The 21,007-nt window shown below is 43.5% G+C and overlaps 3 protein-coding genes across 3 annotated transcripts in view; all 3 read right to left on the reverse strand.

The window, feature by feature from the left end:
• Window positions 1-10,146: 10,146 nt before the first annotated feature.
• LOC114511467 (zinc finger protein 883-like) lies at window positions 10,147-19,423 on the reverse strand. Its single transcript, XM_036012801.1, has 3 exons — window positions 19,337-19,423; window positions 18,351-18,477; window positions 10,147-13,005 (listed from the first exon to the last, which is right to left on the reverse strand). The coding sequence occupies exons 1-3, from the start codon at window positions 19,421-19,423 to the stop codon at window positions 11,264-11,266; spliced, it is 1,956 nt and encodes a 651-aa protein (XP_035868694.1). The 3' UTR covers window positions 10,147-11,263.
• LOC114511468 (zinc finger protein 260-like) overlaps window positions 10,147-21,007 on the reverse strand; it is an 87,220-nt gene continuing 76,359 nt past the window's right edge. The window contains exon 4 of the mRNA XM_028530160.2: window positions 10,147-11,027. The gene's annotated coding sequence lies outside the window, so the exon portion shown is untranslated. The remainder of the gene's footprint in view (window positions 11,028-21,007) is intronic.
• Window positions 10,147-21,007, reverse strand: part of LOC114511180 (zinc finger protein 530-like) — a 61,580-nt gene continuing 50,719 nt past the window's right edge. The window contains exon 4 of the transcript XR_004900227.1: window positions 10,147-11,027. The gene's annotated coding sequence lies outside the window, so the exon portion shown is untranslated. The remainder of the gene's footprint in view (window positions 11,028-21,007) is intronic.

The following is a 21,007-nucleotide window of genomic DNA, read 5'->3' on the forward strand; positions in this document are numbered from 1 at the left end:
TGATTCCCAGAGAGGCTGGAGGTGGGCTGGGCTCTGGGTCTAGTCGTCTTTATCAAAAAGGAGGGTGAGGCCAGGGTGCAACTGGGAAGGACAGTGCCCAGGGAAGGGTTGGGGCTGGAGTCTCTGAGGCAGGAGGAGCCTGACTGGCCCTCCAGGGCCAGGAACAAGACTCTCAGGGCAGCAGAGTCAGGCCCTGGGGCAGCATAGAGGAAGATGAAGACAGGGTAGTGAACAGGGAATGGGGTTTCTCAGAGGCTGTGCTGGTGGGACGGGGAGGTCAGGACAGGGCTCCCTGGAACACTGAGTCATTAATCTGACACGATGTGGCTTTGTCAGACAGCCCTGAGTTCGAATCCTGTCCCTGTTCAAATCCCATCTTCCAGGCATGAAGAAGGCATTTACGGGTAGTGCCATCCCCCTCCCAACAGTAAAGAGAATGACTGCTCATGATGTGAGACACGGATGGCTTCAGACCCAGGCCTCCCACTTCTCTCCACATAGGCTGGCCTATCAGAGTCGACACACTCCCTCCCTCGGCACCAGCAGGAAGTTCCAACCATGTAACCCATCTTGGCTCCAGGATCCTTCACCGCCATTCTGAGTTCTAGCCCAGAGCAAGGCCCCTCCCTTCACTTGAATCCCTGCAGATGGAGGGTGGGCTCTGCTGCTTGAGGTTCCTGTGCCGATTCCTCTGTGCGAGACCAGCGTTTTTCATCTTGGTGCTGCCTGTTTGTCACCCATCCCTCAGCCGTAATGACTCCTTGCCAGGGGCTGCTCAGCCTCCAGCAGGAGATGTGAGACACCCAAACAAGAAGCTCCAATAACCAGCTTGCCTCTTCATCCCCATTTCAGCTCTGCCCACTCTGGTTGTCACTGTCCAGGGACAAGTTGGCCATCTGTACTGGTCCTAGAGTTCTGTGAGGACCAGGACCAGCGCTGCCAAGGCCATTGTCATGTGCCCTGGAATTGGGGACTCTATCTCTTTACCAAGAGGGTGTTTAGAGTCTCAGGAAATGAGTATTCCCCCAACCTCATTGGCTGTATTCCCTTCCCTGGGTCCTAGGATACAACAAGACCCTGGCAGGAGGCCCCACTGAAGGCCACAGACCTGTCACAGATGCCCACCCTCCCTCCCTCCTAGCCCAGCTCCCTCAGTCCCTGGCCCGCCCCTCAGAACATGCAGGGAGGTCCTGACCTCAGACACCCTGGAGGACCCTGCTGCAATGTCCCCACAGCTCCTGTATGGTGTTCACAGACCTGCACCTCCAGCATGTGAAGCAGGAAAGGAAACTGGCATTCCTTCCTGTCACCTGCTGCCTCACTGGCTTCCCCATTTGTCCTGGGAGCAATAGACTGAATCTCCCTCCTGGCAGCAGGAGATGGTGATTTCCATTGTCCATGGGTCCCCAGAAGGCCCTGCCAGGTGAAAAGCAGTAACTTTGGGGAGCACCAGCTGAGAGTGGAGAGGGTCAGGTGTGCAGGGTGTCACTGAGGAGCAGGGTGTGGGACTCCCTGAGCCAGCGGGCCTGTCTGCACGGGCTGATGGGGGAGGTCCCCAGTTACACTTCAGGGTTTCAGGCCTGGTCTCTGCTTGCTGCAACAGGGCATTAGGGGACCACTGCCTGGTGGGACACCTGACTGCTCCTTGCTTTTTCAAAGGAAGGGCTGACAAGTTCTCTTGACAGAGCTGGCTGTGTGACCTCATGCAGGGACTCCAGAGGGGACCAGAGCAGGGCTGCAGACCTGGAAACTTAACGCTTTAAAAGTCAGAGTGTATGCAGCAAGACCATAAACAAGTACCCAAAGACTGGGTTCACCCCACTTTCCCTGTGGATGGGGCCACCACAGTTAGACACCTGGAAGGATGCACCAGGCAGGGACGTCAGGATGAAACAGTGTCCCATCCTTGGGCATGTGTCTTGGAAGTGACCACATTATGCTCAAATTCAGATGATCTCTGCTGTCACCAAAACCAGAACTCAGTTCAGGTCTGTGCAAAGAGAGACTCGAACTCTCTCCTCCCAGAGGGACATGGGGAGATACAAGGCAGGGACAGTGATACAGAAGAAACAGGTGGGTGATTGGCCTCGATCATTTCATCCTTAAACGCTCTCAAGCCTGTACGTAGGATCGGAGCAGGGAGCAGAGCCACCTGGACAAGGAAGAGGGGCCACAGACACACAGAGATAAATTGGAATTCATCAAAATTAAAAACTTTTACTTCACAAACAACCATCATGGAAGTGAAAAGACAACTCCCAGTATGAAAGAACATATTAGCAAATCATATGCCTGACAAGGGAATTGTACCCAGAATACAAAAAATACTCTTACCAGTCAACAATAAAAAGCCAAGCAACCAAATAAGGTGACAAAGGATTTAAAGACATTTCCCCAAATGTGATATACAAATAGCCACAAAGCCCATGAAAGCAGGATCATGTTAAGTCATTAGGGAAATGCAAATCCAAACCACAAAACCTCTTCACACCCACTTGTACACATACATTCACAGCAGAATTCTTCATAATAGCCTTAAATTGTAAACGACCCAAAAGACTACCAACTGGTGAGTGGTGTCGTGTGGTTTTCCACCTGTTCACACTGATGCTCAGTGTGAAATGCCTGCAGCCCCGCCCGGGCCACTTTGGCTTGGGGTGATTCCCACAGGCATTTCCTGGACCGCTGTCAGGCTATGGCTGGGCCACCCCCGGTTGTTCTTACTGTGATTGCAGCATGCGCCTCAGCAGAAACCATTAGAGAACTTGTAAGCACAAGATTTATTACTCACTGCCCTCACCAGTGTGGCATCATCCAGCAAAGCAAAAGTTCACCAGTTTGTTCCCTGGTACATGCCTCGGTTGCAGGTTCAGTCCCAGATCAGAGTATGTAGAAGCGACCGATAGAAGTTTCTCACATCGATGTTTCTCTCCTTCTCTTTGCCCTCCCTTCTCCTCTCTCCAAAAATAAATAAACAATACCTTTTTAAAAAGATGCATTACTCACAGATCCTGGAGGGTACACAGCATACCAAAGAGCCCCCTGCCCTGAGTAGAGGGACGAGGAGGAGGTATGGACAGGAGGTGTCATGTTTATTAGGGTCCAGGGATGGAGTATCTAGGCTTTGGAGACCTCACTTTGTTGGCGAATTTAAAACCTGGGGCTTTAAAAAGGGGAACGTCATGGAGCGAGCTGCCGGCTTCCTCACTGGCTTGTTCTGCCAGAAGCTGTGTCATATCTGGCTGGTGTTTTGTTTGCTGGAGTTTGGTTGTCTTTGATTTAGATGCCTCATGGCAGGTAATTACATCCAAAGCTTCACGTCAGGCACTTGACCACAACAAATAAACAAATGAGTTGTGTCCATACAAAGGAACATTATTTTCACTACAAAGAAGTGGAACTCAGACACATAGTGTAACACAGATGAACCTGAAAACCTTACACTAAATGAAAGACACAAATGACCACATAGGGTGTGACTCCATTTATATGAAACGTCCAGAAGAGGCAAATGCATACAGACAGAAAGCAGATCCATGGGTGTGAAGGGGGGGAGGAGAGGGGAGTCGGGGTGACTGCTAGTAGGTGCAGGCTTTCTCCTTGGGCTGATGGAAACGTTTGGGGATTAGTGGTAAATGTTGAACAACCTTCTAAATATATATATATATATATATTTAGAACAGGACAGAATATATATATATTTATTTAAAACACACTAATTAATTACATCAGCAATTCTGTGATGTGAATTTTACTTAAAATAAAATGTAAAAACTAAGCACTGAAAAAAGATCAGCCATGGATGTACTGCTACATGGCCGTCATCCAAGTACCACGCAGTCAGGCAGCCTCCACACTTCGCTGGCCTGAAGAAATCCCGAGGCTCCAGGAGCTCAGGGGCACACATTTTCAAAAACTGGGCTGCTGGTCTAGGCGGTTATGCATCTTAGGGTTTTTTCCCTTTATGTTCTGAACATTTCCAATGTCATTCAAAAGTCTTTGAAATATATTTTAAAAACAAAAGACTTTGGATTAAAAATCTTGATATAGTCAGACACTGCACCAATTTTCTGGCATTGGAAAGTTGGAGATAAATCTATGGCTCCTCACACGGAAATAGTTCTCTTACATTAAAAAGGCAAAATAGTGAGTTACTTATCACATTAGCTAAAACAGAGAAAACGTTTATTTTTTTTTAACAAGCACTGACACATTTAATATACTCCAGGCACTGTTTGAAATCCTTTACAAATATTGACTCATTTTACCTGGTTTCCATCATCATTTTACAGATGAGGAAACTGAGGCACAGAGGCATCATCACTCCCAGAACCACAGGGTGAGTAGCAAGGCAGGGTCTCACCTGGGCCCTGCAGCTGCAGAGTTCCCGCTCCCCCAGCACCTGCTGCCCCCATCCTGTCTGTGCAGATATGCACAGAACCTTCTGGAAGGTCACACTGCCACTGTCCATAGTGTGCTTTGGAGGGGAGGATGACAAGGGCTAAGGATGGGGAGGAGCTTTGCTTTTTATTTGACTTGCACACAAACGCTTCTGCGAAGTGGCAGGTGTGGACTTAGTGACACAGAGTAGAGACAAAGGTCCGAGTGGACAATCCCCAAGGCTCTGGGCCTCCTCCTAAGGGGAAGGATGGACTCTCAGGGGTACCCCTCTGCCAGTGGTGGTGGGCAGGGGACTCAACACAGGGAAGGTTGAACCTTCAACCAAAGGCTGTTTCAGCTCAGGCCCCTCAGTCTGGGCTGCACCCATACCACCAGCATTTCCAGGTCTGGAATACAACATGGGGGAGGGCAGGGCCTATTCGAATGAGACCCGTTTTGGTACACCTGACTGCAGTGACCCACAAGCCCCTGACTCTTCTGTCCAATTTTCATATGATGATTTAAAGGTAAAATGAATACATAAAAGTAGTTTTATTAAAAAGTGTCTAGAGAAGACGAGGCATTTGCAACCTGTGTTCAAGGTCTGCCCACTCCACCCCATCCTGTTCTGTCCTCTTGGCCTGGTGTGATCCTCATATTCCTCTGTCAACTGGGTCTCTCTTTCAGGAAGTTTTGTGATGTGGACTCTGGCTAGCAGTGTCCCTGGTGTTGTGGATGCAATGAAAATTCACACGGACTTCATAAGTCCTGTGGAGAAAATGGGACAGCACAACCACTCTCTGAGAGCACCTCGACCCTTGCCTCAACAAGCTTTTATTGGCTTTCTAATAGTATACATGAAGGAAGGTTCTCATTCATTATGCTCAGGTTTGCTTTAGGCGATTACTTTTAAAGACAACAAAGGAAAGGATGTTACTGATTATTTCTTACAGATTAACAACGAAAAAGTGTTGCAAATACAAGGGAATGAGTGATTGGTCTGGTTACACTCTGTCCTTGGGAGAATTAGCAGACTTTAGAAAGTGACTTTAAAGGTATGCAGTAATCATTTGCTACTTCAGCTCACGGTGAGGAAGTTTTAGTATGAGCAAACCTCAAAGCAGGCCTGGTTTCCCACAGGAAAGCTGATCCATGGGTTTGGTTTCCCATGTGCCAACTCGTGCCTATCGGTTTTCTGATAGGGGTCAGCTACATTTGCCATTCCACAAGGTAAGTTCCCTATCATTTTGGACATGCCCCATATGTCCAAAGGCTATTTGTGTTTCGTGCTGCTCAATAAAGTGAAAAATGTCTCCCAAGATGGGCCAGCAACTTCCACAGGCATGGCTCTTCCTGGAAAATAAAGACCTTGGGATTCTTTGCCTGCTTCCACATCTTCTACTCCACCTGAACAAACAGAAACGCTGGTGTAGAATATGCTGACCTTTTGGGGAGGAATATCCTAATCAGAAATGGCCATCTGTGACAACTAAGCATGATTCTATAAAACGATTTTCAAGACGAGTGAGTTAGACACTGAAGAAATGGTAGTTATTTTTTACTTGGCCCCCAAAGACAGTGTAACTGCTTGGTTTGGAGCTCCTGCATTACATATGATATGGTAATAGATGTTGTTACTGCAACCAACCAGAAGCGGGGGGAGGGGGGCTCTACAACTCATTGGTTAACCAAAAAATCTCCAAAAACAGAGTTCACTGGAAAAGAAAGGAATCTTTTATTTAATGGCAAGTTTCTGCCCAAAAATATCTGGGTAAAAAAAAGTAAGGGGAAAGAAAAAGTCAGTGTATGACATCAGAATGTCTCATTACAATAGGTTCAAGAACTGAAAATAACAGCAATCAGACAAGAAAAAGAAATAAAAGGAATCCAAATCAGAAAGGAGGAAACAAAACTGTCACTGTTTGCAGATGACATGATAGTGTACATAGAAAATCCTATAGACTCCACCAAAAAACTGCTTGACCTAATAAATGAATTTGGTAAAACAGTGGGATACAAAGTCAATATCCAGAAATCAAAGGCATTTCTGTACACCAACAATGAAACAGCAGAAGCAGAAATCAAGAAAAAAATCCCATTTGAAATAGCAAAAAGGAAAGTAAAATACCTAGGAATAAACCTAACCAAAGAGGTAAAAGACCTGTATTCAGAAAACTACATAACACTGAGGAGAGAAATCAAGGAAGACACAAACAAATGGAAACATATACCGTGTTCATGGATTGGAAGAATTAATATCATCAAAATGTCCATACTACCAAAAGCAATTTACACATTCAATGCAATACCTATTAAAGTACCAATGGCATATTTCACAGACATAGAACGAACACTTCAACAATTTATATGGAACCATAAACGACCCCGAATAGCTGCTGCAATTTTGAGAAAGAAGAGTAAAGTAGGAGGAATCACAATACCTGACACTAAACTATACTACAAGGCCACTGTAATCAAAACAGCCTGGTACTGGCATAAAAACAGGCACATGGACCAATGGAACAGAACAGAGAGCCCAGAAATAAACCCAAGCCTCTACGGTCAATTAATATTTGACAAAGGAAGCAGCAACATAAAATGGCATAAAAATAGCCTCTTCAACAAATGGTATTGGGAGAACTGGACAGCTACGTGCAAAAAAATGAAACTCGAGCACCAACTTACACCTTATACAAAAATAGATTCAAAGTGGATAAAAGACTTAAATATAAAGCGTGACACCATTAAAGTCCTAGAAGAGAACGTAGGTAGGAAAATCTCAGATATTTCACGCAGAAACTTTTTTACTGACTTGTCTCCTAGAGCAAGGGACATAAAGGAAAGAATAAACAAATGGGACCTCATCAAAATTAAAAGCTTTTGCACAGCTAAGGAAAACAGTATCAAAATAAAAAGAGAACCAACTGTATGGGAAAACATATTTGCTAATGATACCTCAGACAAGGGTTTAATCTCCAAAATATATAAAGAACTTACACGACTCCACTCTAAGAAGACAAGTAACCCAATTAAAAAATGGGCAAAGGACTTGAACAGACACTTCTCCAAGGAGGACATACAGAAAATCCAAAGACACATGAAGCGATGCTCAATATCGCTAGCCATCAGAGAGATGCAGATTAAAACCACAATGAGATACCACTTCACACCAGTCAGAATGGCCATCATAAACAAAGCAACAAACAACAAGTGTTGGAGAGGATGTGGAGAAACGGGGTCCCTAGTGCACTGTTGGTGGGACTGCAGACTGGTACAACCATTATGGAAAGCAGTTTGGAACTTCCTCAGAAAACTAAAAATGGATCTGCCTTTTGACCCAGCAATTCCATTGCTGGGACTCTATCCTAAGAACACTAAAACACCAATACAAAAGAACCTTTGCACCCCGATGTGCATAGCAGCACAATTTACAATAGCTAGGTGCTGGAAGCAACCTAGATGCCCATCAGTAAATGAATGGATCAAAAAACTATGGTACATTTACACAATGGAATTCTATGCAGCAGAAAGAAAGAAGGAGCTCATACCCTTTGCAACAGCATGGATGGAGCTGGAAAGCATTATGCTAAGTGAAACAAGCCAGGCAGTGAAAGACAAATACCACATGATATCACCTTTAACAGGAATCTAAACAACAAAACAAAACAAAAAACTAGCAAAATATAACCAAAGACACTGAAATAGGGGATAGTCTGACAGTGGCCAGAGGGGAGAGAAGAGGGAATTTCAGGGGGGAATGGGTAGGGATTACAGGAACAAATTTGGAGGACACATGGACAAAAACTAGGGGTGGGGGGTAATGGGGGGAAGGGGGGAGGGTTGGGTGGAGGGGCTGGAACGGGAGTAGGGGGGAGAAAACTGTACTTGAACAATGATTGAAATAAAAAAAAAAAGAAAAAAGAAAAAAAAAAAAGAACTGAAAATAACACAAGAACAACAATCTGTTCACAGTGCTATTGCCAAGGTCTTTGGAAAAATGGGAAGCTTCTGCCTCAAAACCTGTCCCCTCTAAGACACTCAAGAAAAATCCCCCTGTCCCCCTCTGCCGGTTCAATTCAAGGTTGTACCAGGAATTTTTTCCACCCAAAAGTATCATAAATGTAGGTGGTTTAGCTGGTCTCCAGTTCCCATCCAGCTCCTGGCATCTTTCAGAATCAGCGTCCCCATGCCTCCAGTCAAGGGGTACACTGGCCACGGTTGGCAGGCTTGCTGGTGACCACTGACACACCTACCCACTGAGGAGAGGAAGGAACCAACTGTCTTCATGCTTTCAAGCACACTCCATTCAAAAGTCCCCTCCCAGAATCCCATTCACATCAGAAACCAGTGGGAGTATCCAGCCTTCCTAGCAATGAAGGCCAGTGTAAACTGTCTGCCTTTGTCCCTCTCCTGGCAATGATGTAGCAAGGGGGCAAAGTCTCTAGTCACACATGCACAGTTCAAAGCCCTCCCCTATTTCCTGGCCAATGTGTCTTGCATTACAATATGAAATATGAAAGTACTCATTGAAGAAAAAAATAAAAATAGGTTACAAGTGGGGAAGGGGAGGGAGTAGAATGGGGGAAAGGTACAGGGAATAAGGATAATGGTAGGCACAAAACACATAGACAAAGGGAGGCTAAGAATAGTATAGGAGATGGAGAATCAAAAGAACTTATATGTACGACCCATGGACATGAACTAAGGGGGAGGATGAATTCTGGTGGCAGGGGATACGGGGCAGAGGGGATAAAGGGGAGAAAAGAATAGGATAACTGTAACAGCATAATCAATAAAATATACTTTAAAAAAGAATTATTACTCAGCAAGAACAGATGAGTCACTAATATATCATTAGTAAATCTCCAAATACATATGCAATGTATATGAAAGCAGAATAATGTTCCTCACATCACTAAATTTAAGATATTGCAGTTATCTATTAGAATGGAACGTAAATCATTATTTACTTCCAGAGTAGTGAGGGGTGGGAGAGATTAAAATGGCCATGAAGTAAATTCCCAGTGACAGTAATGGTCAGTACTGTGACAATGGTGATGGTTTCAATGTCATGTATAAGTGAAGACTGATTAACTTTTATACTTGAAATGTGTTTAGTAATTTTAATATTTTAAAAGTCAATCAACATTTTTAAAATGTGTACATGCAACTCATTTTGAAAATATGTTTAGCAACCCTATATTCAACTCACATTCTCATTTCTTCTGGGTGATGTGTTGCCTTAGTAACAGCAAATAATGCAAAAAATAACAAACTCACTGAGAGCAACAGTACTGTCGCTGGGTCACAATAGCTACACCCCTGAATATAGATTGACTTTTTCTTCATTTTTCTTTCTACCAAGGCACCAGTGGCTCTGACATGAACATCTCAGAGGTGACAGAAATTCAAAAACTTTTAAAAATTTTTACTCATTTTAGAATGAGAAAAAAAAAGAATGAGAAAGGGGAGAGAGAGGGACAGGGAGAAAAGAGGCAGGGAGAAGGAGAGAGGGGAAAGAGGAAAAGAAATCTGGATTTGTAGTTCTACTTCTGTGTGCATTCGTTTGTTGCTTTTTGCATGTGTCCTGACTAAGAATTGAAATCAGAACCTTAACAAATCAAAATGATACTCTAACCAACTAAGCTACCTGGCCAAGGCCACAAAACCTTTTGATTACATTCAATGACAATGACTGAATCAACAGAGATAAATAATCCTGCAGATCCTGCAATTTGTGTACACATCGATCCTGCAGTCTTTTTCTCAGAAACGTTTCTGGATGCATGCTGAGAAAATGCACATTCTGTCTAGTTGCCTTAGTCTCCTCCAGCACCTGTCATAACAGTGTTTCTCTTGCAATCAGTTTCCCTCACCTCTATGGTGTTACCACTTGCCCATCCCCCATGAAACTGCAGACATTAGAGCACATGGCCCTTTGCAAGGTCTGGGCCAGAGATCCCTGCAAAAATATTGCCATCCTTTACAAGAAAAAAATTCATGCTGTTCCCAGACATATCGAGGTTGGCATACCTACCCCTTCTTTGTAGTGATGTCCATGTCTTCTGAAACTCACACCATTGAAGCTTCTCATAAGAACTACAAAGCCCACAGTCTTGCCTGGGAACACATGAGCAGGAAAGCAAGTCTGGCAAAAATCACTAAGTTCATTTCTGCACTAAACTGTCCCCACAGAGGCAGAGAAAGTTGAGACACACATAAAACTGTTCACATCTTGATGCTTGTGGGGCCCAAAACTGCTTATAAATTACCCCACAAAATAGAGCACCCAAAATTAAAGAAGACTTGGGGGAAAGTCTTCCATTATTTTACCAAGGAAGATCATCTAGGCAGTTCCTGCACTGGTGATTTGGACACTCAAAAATAATCCCTGGTTATGTAAAAAAGAATGTCCTGCAAAAATGCAGTCCTCTTACAAGCTGACATGTAAATTCAGACGATGTTTTCTGGGCCAAAATTGAGTCATGTCAATGCACCAAGTAGTGAGAGAGCAAAGAAAGACCTAAAAAGCTAGGCTACTCCTAATTTTCTGCAACAAATCACAGGGAAGTTACTTTTTCTGAGCACATCAGGGATGATGACTCATGGAATCTCTTGGAACCTTATAGCTGGTACACGGGAAATAGCTTCAACAAAAATATGCAGTGACACAGATGTAAAAAAACACCTGGGTAAAAAAAGGGCAACCTGGATACACATGCTTCACATATGAAAGGTTATTATGGGAACCTCTTTACTTTTGAGGCTTGGCTGTATAAGATTTGATTCAGGCAAGACTTCACAGAATTCCGTTATTGTTTACATGAAACAAAAATCCTGTACATGTCCTAACATCTATGCCCTTCTGCACATTCACTGTACTTTAATAATAAAGTCTTTCTCCTTTGTGAAATCTCTCATGATAGCGCAGGCTGTTTTTACTGCGATAAGTATTCCCACATTCACTGCACTCATAAGGCTTTCCACCTGTGTGAGCATTCCGATGATAACGTAGGCTAGCAAGACAACGGTAAGATTTCCCACATTCACTGCACTCATAAGGCCTTTCTCCAGTGTGAAGTCTCTGATGAGAATGAAGGCTACTACTACTACAAAAAGATTTCCCACATTCATTGCACTCATAAGGCCTTTCTCCAGTGTGAAGTCTCTGATGAGAATGAAAGCCACTACTACTGCAGTAAGATTTCCCACATTCACTGCACTTATAAGGCCTTTCTCCAGTGTGAAGTTTCTGATGAAAATGAAGGCCACCACTACTGCGATAAGATTTCCCACATTCACTGCACTCATAAGGCCTTTCTTCGGTGTGAACCCTCTGATGACAGTTAAGGGCATTCTTTCGGAAGAAAGATTTCCCACATTTCCTGCACTCATAAGGCCTTTCTCCAGTGTGAAGTCTCTGATGAGAACGAAGGTGATCACCTCTGGTAAAAGATTTCCCACATTCACTGCACACATAAGGCCTGTCCCCTGTGTGAATTCTCTGATGATAATGGAGAAGACTTTTATTGATAAAAGATTTCCCACATTCACTACATCCATAAGACCTTTTTCCAGTGTGAATTTTCTCATGTAAATAAAGGCTACTTCTTGTTTTGAATGACTTCCCACATACACTGCATGGATAGGGCCTTTCTTCACTGTGAACTGCCCAATGACAACGAAGTAGAGCCAATTTTTTAAAAGTTTTCCCACACTCACGGCACTGATTTGGCTTTTCTCCCGTGTGAACACTCTGATGATAATGGAGATGAGTGCTATTGGCAAAAGATTTCCCACATTCACTACATTCATAAGACTTTTCTCTAGTGTGAATTTTCTTGTGACGATAAAGGGCATTTCTTCTTTTAAAAGAATTCCCACATACACTGCACTGATAGGGCCTTTCTGCAGTGTGAACTGTCTGATGATAACGAAGTTGAGACAAGTTTTTAAAAGATTTTCTACATTCACTGCACTGATGGGGCTTTTCTTCACTGGGAACTCTCTGACAATAACAAAAGCTAGAAATTCTGGAAACATTTTTTCCACCATCATGGCACTCAAAACATTGTCTTCCAGTATGGACACCCTTCTTTTCAACATATGCACGACTGCAGCCAATGGCTTTTTTACATACACTCAGGGTGAAATAATTTTCTCTGCTTTGAATAGTGTCTCCAGATGGCGAGATTTCATTTGGCCTGTCCCTGGTGTGAGCAGCCTCTTGTTGGAGATGTTCTGACTCAGTGAGGATGTCCTGTCCAACCTCCCCAAAGGTGAAAAGCTTCTGGGACACACTGCCATTGCAGCCCTCTGCAAGTAGGATCCTGTCCCCACCTCTTCTGAAAGGCTTCTCTTTCACATGATGCTCTTGGTGCTGGTGACACTTTGTACTGAGATAAAATCGTTTTGCACATGCCCCACACTGCAATGATTTCTGGCTGTGCTGTGTTTCCTGCTCTTCAGTCACATGGAAAATGTATCTTAGCACTAGCCCACAACTCTCACATGGGTGGCTCTTCTGGGAAGACAAAGCCACCTTGGGATTCTCTGCCTGTACCACTCTTACAGAAACATTTTGTTCACTCAGTTCTTCCACGTCCTCTCCTCCACAGCAGCAACCTGAAGAAAAGGAAACACTGGTGAAGTATATGTTGACCTTGTGAGGAAGGAATATCCTCAGCATAAATGGCCAGCTCTCACAGCTAGGTATGATTCTATGAAGTCTAGAGACGTGAGTTACACACTGAAGAAATGGCTGTTATACATTACCTGGCCAAAAGATACAGCAGTGTTGGTGACCTCACCAAAAAAGAGACAGGAGCGTAGGATGAAACACGATGTAGATAGTCAGGGTCTACTACTACTCTTCCACAAAGGGCTTCCTGTAGGATCTTTCCCGCTGGTGAGAAGAGGCTGTGTAGAACAATTTGAATGAGCTCAACCTCATCCAGATCAACTGTACTAGAGCCTGTGATGTTTAAGGTCAATATAATGATATGTGTGCTCTCCAAGGGTCTGTAAGCATAGACCAAAGTTAGAGTGAAGTAAAAACAAAACAAAACAAAACAAAACCTGTATTAAAAGAGTTGAGGCCTTGGCTGGTGTGCATCAATGCAATGAGTACCAGCTTGCAAAATGAAAGTTTGCTGGTTTGATTCCTAGTCAGGGCACATGTCTGCATTGTGGGCCAGGACCCCCATTAGGGTTGCACAAGAGGGAACCAATCAATGCACCTCTCACATGTAGAATGTTCCTCCCTCTCTTTCTCCCTCCTTTCTCCTATCTCTAAAAATAAACACAATCTCTAAGAAAAAGGAAATGGTTAAGGAGAAAAGTTTAGATAAGTGAAGATTACCTCTGGACTGGAAATCTGACTAGAAATGATAACTCAGAACTGAATAGTTGACACTTTGTCAACAATAAACAAGCATAAGTAGAATGGGGTGAGGAACTGGCAATGGTAACAAAATACTAATACAAAATGGGTTGCTAGTTATTACTTTAGCAAAGCCCATGCGCCTAACCCTCTCCAACACCCCTTCACCAAAACGTGACAGCTTCTGCATCCACTCTGTCATGGAATGGACAGAACTGTGTTTCTCCTAGACTGCACAAGTGCAATGTCACCCTTAAACCCCAGTGGAGCCATTACATGGAATACACATGATATAAATTCAAAGAGAAGAACTGAAGAGATGGATGACCAGCATTATGGCAGAACAAGAAGGCACAGAGACCACAGAGAAAAGGTCTATGTGAGTGACTTCAGCAAGATGGACAAATAAGATATAAGAGAATTCTCCATTCTTCCACAACAAGTAGATGGCTATCACACACACACACACACACACACACACACACACAAATCAATCATGGAGGAGGGGAATATAAATCTAAATAAGACAAACAGAAAATCAGCCTTGACCAGGTAGCTCAGTTGGTTAGAGCAGTGGTCCCCAACTCCGACCACCGAGCTCCAACCTCCGACCATAGTGGTATGGGTATGCACTAGCCCATACCACTCCTCAGCCTATTAGAAACTGGGCTGCAAGTGAAGCTCCACCGAGCTAGGCCTCCTGTCTCTTCCTGGACCCATCCACAGTGGGTGAGCAAGGAGCTCACTTGAGCTGCACCTCCCAGTTCCCCTCCTTTCAACCCCCTACACTCCCATGCCACCCACCCACCTTCTGGTAAAAACCTTTCTGGTGCCAAAAAGGTTGAAGACTGCTGGGTTAGTGCATCGACCCGCTAACCTAGGTTGTGGGTTCAATCCCTGGTCAAGGCACATACAAGAAGCAACCAATGAATACATAAATAATTGGAAAAACAAAGTGATGATTTTTACTCTTTCTCCCTTTCCCTTGTCTCTCTAAATTCAATAAACAAGCATACAAACAAACAAACACAAAAGACAAGCAGCAAAGCAATATGCAAAAAACATAGAAGACCACAGAACAGATGACAGGGAGGATGGGTTACCAAACAAGTTTGAAGACAGCAAGGCTCAAAAACAAGGGTCAGAGTTACATCTATCAACTGTTATGACTGTACTCAAGTTGGCCTTAGTGGACTGTTCTGTGAAAAACACAGGAAGTTTTTGTTTTAAAGAACCAGAGAAGGCCTTGTAATATCCATGAACTCCACATGGTTTACAAATCAGAGGACCCTACAGAGTTCCTCAGCACAAAACTCAAAATACCATCCCTTTGTCCACAGCCTAGTCCAGGAAGAACCAAAAATTCAGTGCCACCAAAGACTTCAAAACCCTTGACTGTCATTGAAAAGAAATGCTGCCAAACCAACAGTTGACCTGCACATTTTTTTCTTATTCTGACCTCACCTCATGTAGCATCAAGGAGACTAGGTTGGTGGGACTTGTCTGAGACTGAGACACAAAACCAACTCAGGCGACCCTGAAATCCACATGTAGATGAATCTATCCCTCTAGCCAGAATTAGTCCATAAAATGGAAAGGAGTTACTGCTTCATCAAATGCATACAACTTAATAGAGGATTAAAAGAAATAAAACTAAAAACAAGGACCTGACCAAAAGACCATGAGAATTTCCCAATAATCAAAAACACATGGATTTCAATGTACAGCCTGATAAGGAATCCAAAATATTTACTTTCAAAAATATCCATGAGCCACCAGAGAATACAAAGGGAACCAACTTAAACAAGAAACTGGCACACGAACAATAGGAGGATACTGGATACAAAGCAAAATTTAAATAATAAAACAGCACTAATTGGTGTGGCTTAGTGGACTGAGTGCTGGCCTGTGGACCAAAAGGTTGTCAGTTCAATTCTCAGTCAGGGCACATGCCTGGGTTGAGGGCCAGGACCCCAGTGGGGGCCATGTGAAAAGCATCTACACACTGATGTTTCTCTCTTTCTCTCTCCCTTGCCCCTCTCTAAAAATAAATAAATAAAATCTTTAATTGAAGAAAAGATAAAAAGAAATGAAGAGTCCTAACCAGGTGGCTAAGTCAGTTGGAGTATCATCCCAAACATCTAAAAGGCTGTGGGTTTGATTCCGGGTCAAAGTACACAAATAGGTTGCTGGTTAGGTCCCAGTTTGGGGTGTATATGGGAGGCAACCAAGCAATTTTTCTCTCACATCTTTGATTCTCTCTCTCTCCCCCTTTCTCCCTCTCTCTGTAAAATCAATATAAATATCCTCAGGTCATGATTAGAGAGTAAATCAAGAAATGAAAAAGGCAGTCAACTTTACAATCGCATCAAAAACAAAGTATGCAGGATAAATTCAACGAAAAGGTGAAATGCCTGCACACTGCACACTATAAGACAGTGATAATAGAAAAGGAAGAAAAGTCAAATGAGTGCAAAGACAGCCACTGTTCTTGGATTTTAAAATCTAACATCGTTACGTCTATATGACCCAAATCAATCTACAGATGAAATGCAATTTTGGTGAGAATTCCAATGGCATTTTACACAAATAATAAAAGAATCTTCAGAGGTATATGACCATCAAAAGACTGACTTCAAATAGCAAAAGCAAATTTTGGTGGCATTACACTTCCTGACTTCAATGTGGCTCTACAACAAAGCCACAGCAAACAAACTGTGTGTTATTAAAATGAACACCGACCAATACAACACAACAGAAAACACAGAAATAAACACAGGAATGATGTTCAACTAATCTTTGACAAAAGAAACACAAGACATATGAGAAAGAAAAAATAGTTTTCTTAGTAAATAGTGTTGGAGAAAATGGACATTTACATGTAAAACAAAAAAAATGGACACCACTGATAAAAATGAGCTCAAATTTTATTAAAAATTCAATGTGATTTTAGCCCTGGCTGGAGTAGCTCAGTGGATTGAGCGCGGGCTGGGAACTAAAGTGTCCCAGGTTCGATTCCCAGCCAGGGTACATTCCTGGGTTGCAGGCCATAACCCCCAGCAACCGCACATTGATGTTTCTCTCTCTCTCTCTTTCTCTCTCTCTCTCTCTGTCTCTCTCCCCCTTCCCTCTCTAAAAATAAATAAATAAATAAAATCTTTAAAAAAAAATTCAATGTGATTCCTAAAAATTAAAACTCCTTCACACAAACTACAGATGTTTTAGAGATTGGCTTTTTAAAACATCTATATAATTATTTTTTAAAAGATTTTTACTCACTTTCATTCTCAAAAGAAGAAAAGAGAGAAAGAGAGGGAGAGAAACACCAATGTGAGAAAGAAAAATCCATCTGTTCCCTCCCACATGCAAACTGGGACCTTGGACTGCAACCCAGGCATGCTCCCTGACATTGAATCCAACAGGTGACCTTCCAGTTTGCAGAACCTAGCTCTAGCAGTCAGGGTGAAGATTTGTTTTCCAAACAGTCTTCTGAATGTGAAAAACACCACCAAGCAAAAAAGCAAAGATAAACAGTCCAGGCTAAGACAAATGAAAAACCTTCTTCACAGAACAGCACTTAATATAATGAAATGAAAAGGCAGCCCTGACCAGTGTGGATCAGACTGTTGGGCTTCATCCCCCAAAGCTAAAGGTGGCCTGCTGATTCCCTGTCAGGGCACACAACTGGACTAAGGGTTGAGTCCCTCAGGGGGACAGGAGAGAGAGGAGACAGGATCAATGTTTCTCTCTCAAATCACAGTTTTTCTGCCTCCCTTCTCCTCTATCTAACAATAAAAGTCAATATAATATACTACTACTAATAATAATAACAAAAAAGAAAAAAGGTAACCTCAGGATGGGAGAACAAACTTGGATACCATATAAAAATATGGCTTTTACATATTGTGGGTTCAGGTCAGAAAAAGTCATGTAAATTTAGGAAGACTATTAACAAAGTAACACCTTAGTCTAAAAAAAAAAACCTGTCTACATAATTTAAATAAAAATAATTTATCCCTAAACACTGGTACCCAGCACTTCAGCCTCATGAAAAATTGGCAACTAAACACTTGCTGAATGCAAGCTTGCCATATTGAAATTGAAATGTGAAAATGTAAAACACACACATACATACACAAAAAAAGCAATACCTGCAGAGCAAATTAAAGAAATGAGAAAACCTGTGTACTGATAAGAGAAAAGGAATTAATATATAAAATGTACAAGGGATTCAAAAGACTCATTAGCCAAAATTGTAAATTATTTCCCAAAATATGTATACACAAATAACCAACAAGAAGAGAAAAAACATTTTTCTCATAAATCCAGGTGGTATTTATTAGTCTCCACACAACACCGCAAACCCCAAAACCTTCCCTGTGAGTCACTACAACAGGGACTGGTATTGCAGGGGGAGAAAACAGTGGTGCAAACAAACCAGCCCTACCAAGGAAAGCAACTGTTCAGAAACCTGGAAAATCGAGCAGTGCTTATGCTCCACGAATGAAGACGGAGTAGCCCCTAGAGAACAGGGGGCATAAGGAAATGCAAAGCCTGATCCACACCACTGGCACAGTGAAGGCATTACCTAGGGAAGATATAAGCTCAAAGTTCTCCAGCATCACATCCAGGTACAGACGTCTCTCAGCTTCATTGAGGAGACGCCATTCTTCTCTGGAGAAGTACAGGGCAATGTCCGCAAAGGTCATACCAATCTGTCACAATGGAGACAAATGAATGAAAAGCTATCTATCTGAGATCTCCCCCCACCCCATCTTACTTCTTACAAATCTTCCCCTCCCTGTATTTCCTCCAGGGCTGCCCAGTTCAGTGTGGACATCAGGCCCTAATGCCAACGCTGCCTGCTCTCTCACCACAGTCCCATTCATTACTGTTATCACGGTCAGCAACAGCAATGTGGCGAAACACAGACAAAGGTCATCGAAGCCCTAGGTCATGATGACCGACTCCCATCCTTCCTGCCACATTCTCCCAGATCATGCCTCCAAGGCACAGCCATATAGGAGCTTAGGATTCACCCCCTTATCCTCACACCAGGGCCCAGGATATCCAGCTCACACTCCCTGTAGGTGTGCACACCATTGTGGAATGTCTGCCTCCTGCACATCTTCAGACCCCAGGTCCACTCCCTCAGGTCTGCCACCTTCCTGCTGCACACAGCACGGGCAGCTCTGTGGACTCACCCATGAACTAGGCATATGGCAGCCAAAGAGTGTTTGATATGTTCCAGCAGGATCCCGCACAACCAAAGTTTTCTATTGAATCTCACACCCGGTAAAGCCCCGCATTACAGGCTCTGAAGCCCACCCTGGTCTTCTATGCTTCAATAATCCTCACCGAGATCCGCGCGGGAGTTTCAGCTACGAATAGGCCCTGTCCACTCTGCTCTGTACTTGCTGTATCCTCAGAAATCACAACACTCCTCTCTCCAATGAGCCTTCGTCTCCCACCCACCCGCGAAGCTTGGGCTTCAGGGCGTCCGCACACGGGATGCGGGGTTCGGTGTGGTGATGCCATTGAGGTGGGCGGAAGTGTGAGGAGACTCGCACTTACCTCAGCCGAGCGTCTGCGGGGGGCCTCCAACACACTCTGAGCTCCAGGCCCGGACCTAGCGGCGGGAGAGGAAGTCGCCACCGCCATGCCGACCCCCGCCATACGGACTCCCACCACGGCGACCCTAGTCTCGGCCCTGGCGCAGGAGCCCCGGGCAGCGTCGTCCACCTTCTTCTTCTCGAATGATCCTGGTGGACCGCGACTCTGGCGCCTTCCCCGCCCCAGCATCTCCACAAGCACCCAGCGAACCGGTCCTTCTGAGCAACTAATAGACCGGAATCTGGCTGAAGCAATTTGCCCGCCACGAGGAGGATACCGGAAATCCCGCCCTGCACGTGTTTCCCAAAGGAAATGACTTTTTTCACCCTGCCCCATTGGGTGGGCGGGGCGTTATTCCCTGTCCGTTTTCCTGAGAACCCAGGTGGTAACCCGGGGTTTTCCCACATTATTACAGTAGAAATGACCAAGACTCATCGCTAAAGCGGCTGGGAAATGCCAGGTCCCCACGAAGAACTCTTCAATATGGCTAAAGAAAGTCAAATTTTCCAAATGGTGAAAGGGATGCAGTCCATGTTATTAAAATAAATTATCTAGCCCTGGCTGGCATAGCTCAGTGGATTGAGCTCGGGCTGGGAACCAAAGCGTCCCAGGTTCGATTCCCAGCCAAGGTACATTTCTGGGTTGCAGGCCATAACCCCCAGCAAACACACATCGATGTTTCTCTCCCTCTCTCTCTCTCTCTCTCTCTCTCTCTCTCTCTCTCTCCCTCCCTTCCCTCTCTAAAAAAAAAAATAAAATATTTTTTTTAAAAAAAGCATTTCTACACTGAACCAGTGATTTGGATACAAAAAAACAACAAATGATTTAAAAAAAAAGAGAGAAAGAAATTGTTTAAAAAAAAAACACAAATTATCTGTGAGCCCAACACAGGAACTCTTAATATGAAAGGTAGGCCTGCATTGCAGAGCATATTTACACAAATGACCTACTTACACCATCATATATGTATGTGACAAGTATAATACAGGGCTGTAGGACAAGACTTTGAAAGAAAAAAGACTAAATGCACAATACAAACAGTAAATGGAATTCTATTGTTCAGTTATAACTTGAACATCAATTTGTCCATTAAGGTAAATAATTTAAGTGAGAAAGTTGAGTTCTGACAGTGATTGGTGTTTTCATTAATGTGTACATGCTTTTGTATTTATCATAGTAAAAGAGAATATGTTCTTTACTGACATATTTAAGACATGAGTTGAAATGCTGTCTCGGGCATTCTCAATATTTCATATTACAAATGTGTATTCATTATAGTTAGGAGAAAAGAAGCATATATTTATAATGATAGTGGACCCATATATACCTCAGACACTTTAAAAATCACATGAGCCATTGTAAGTAACAATTATGGGTATGCATATGCGCAAGAAACATTAAATTTCATTATAATTAGGTGAGAAGCATTTCCTATTGAAAATTTCAGAGCAGCTGTAGCTGGTGTAGCTGAGTAGATGAGTGCCAGCCTGTGAACCAAAGGGTTGCTGGTTCCATTCCTAGTCAGGGCACATGCCTGGGTTGACAGCCAGGTCCCTAGTTGGGGATGCGCAAGAGGCAACTACATGTTGATGTTTCTCTCCCTGTCTTTCTTCTTTCCTTAGCCTCTCTCGA

Source organism: Phyllostomus discolor, chromosome 12 (assembly GCF_004126475.2).
Source record: "Phyllostomus discolor isolate MPI-MPIP mPhyDis1 chromosome 12, mPhyDis1.pri.v3, whole genome shotgun sequence".
NCBI classification, from domain to species: Eukaryota; Metazoa; Chordata; class Mammalia; order Chiroptera; family Phyllostomidae; genus Phyllostomus; species Phyllostomus discolor.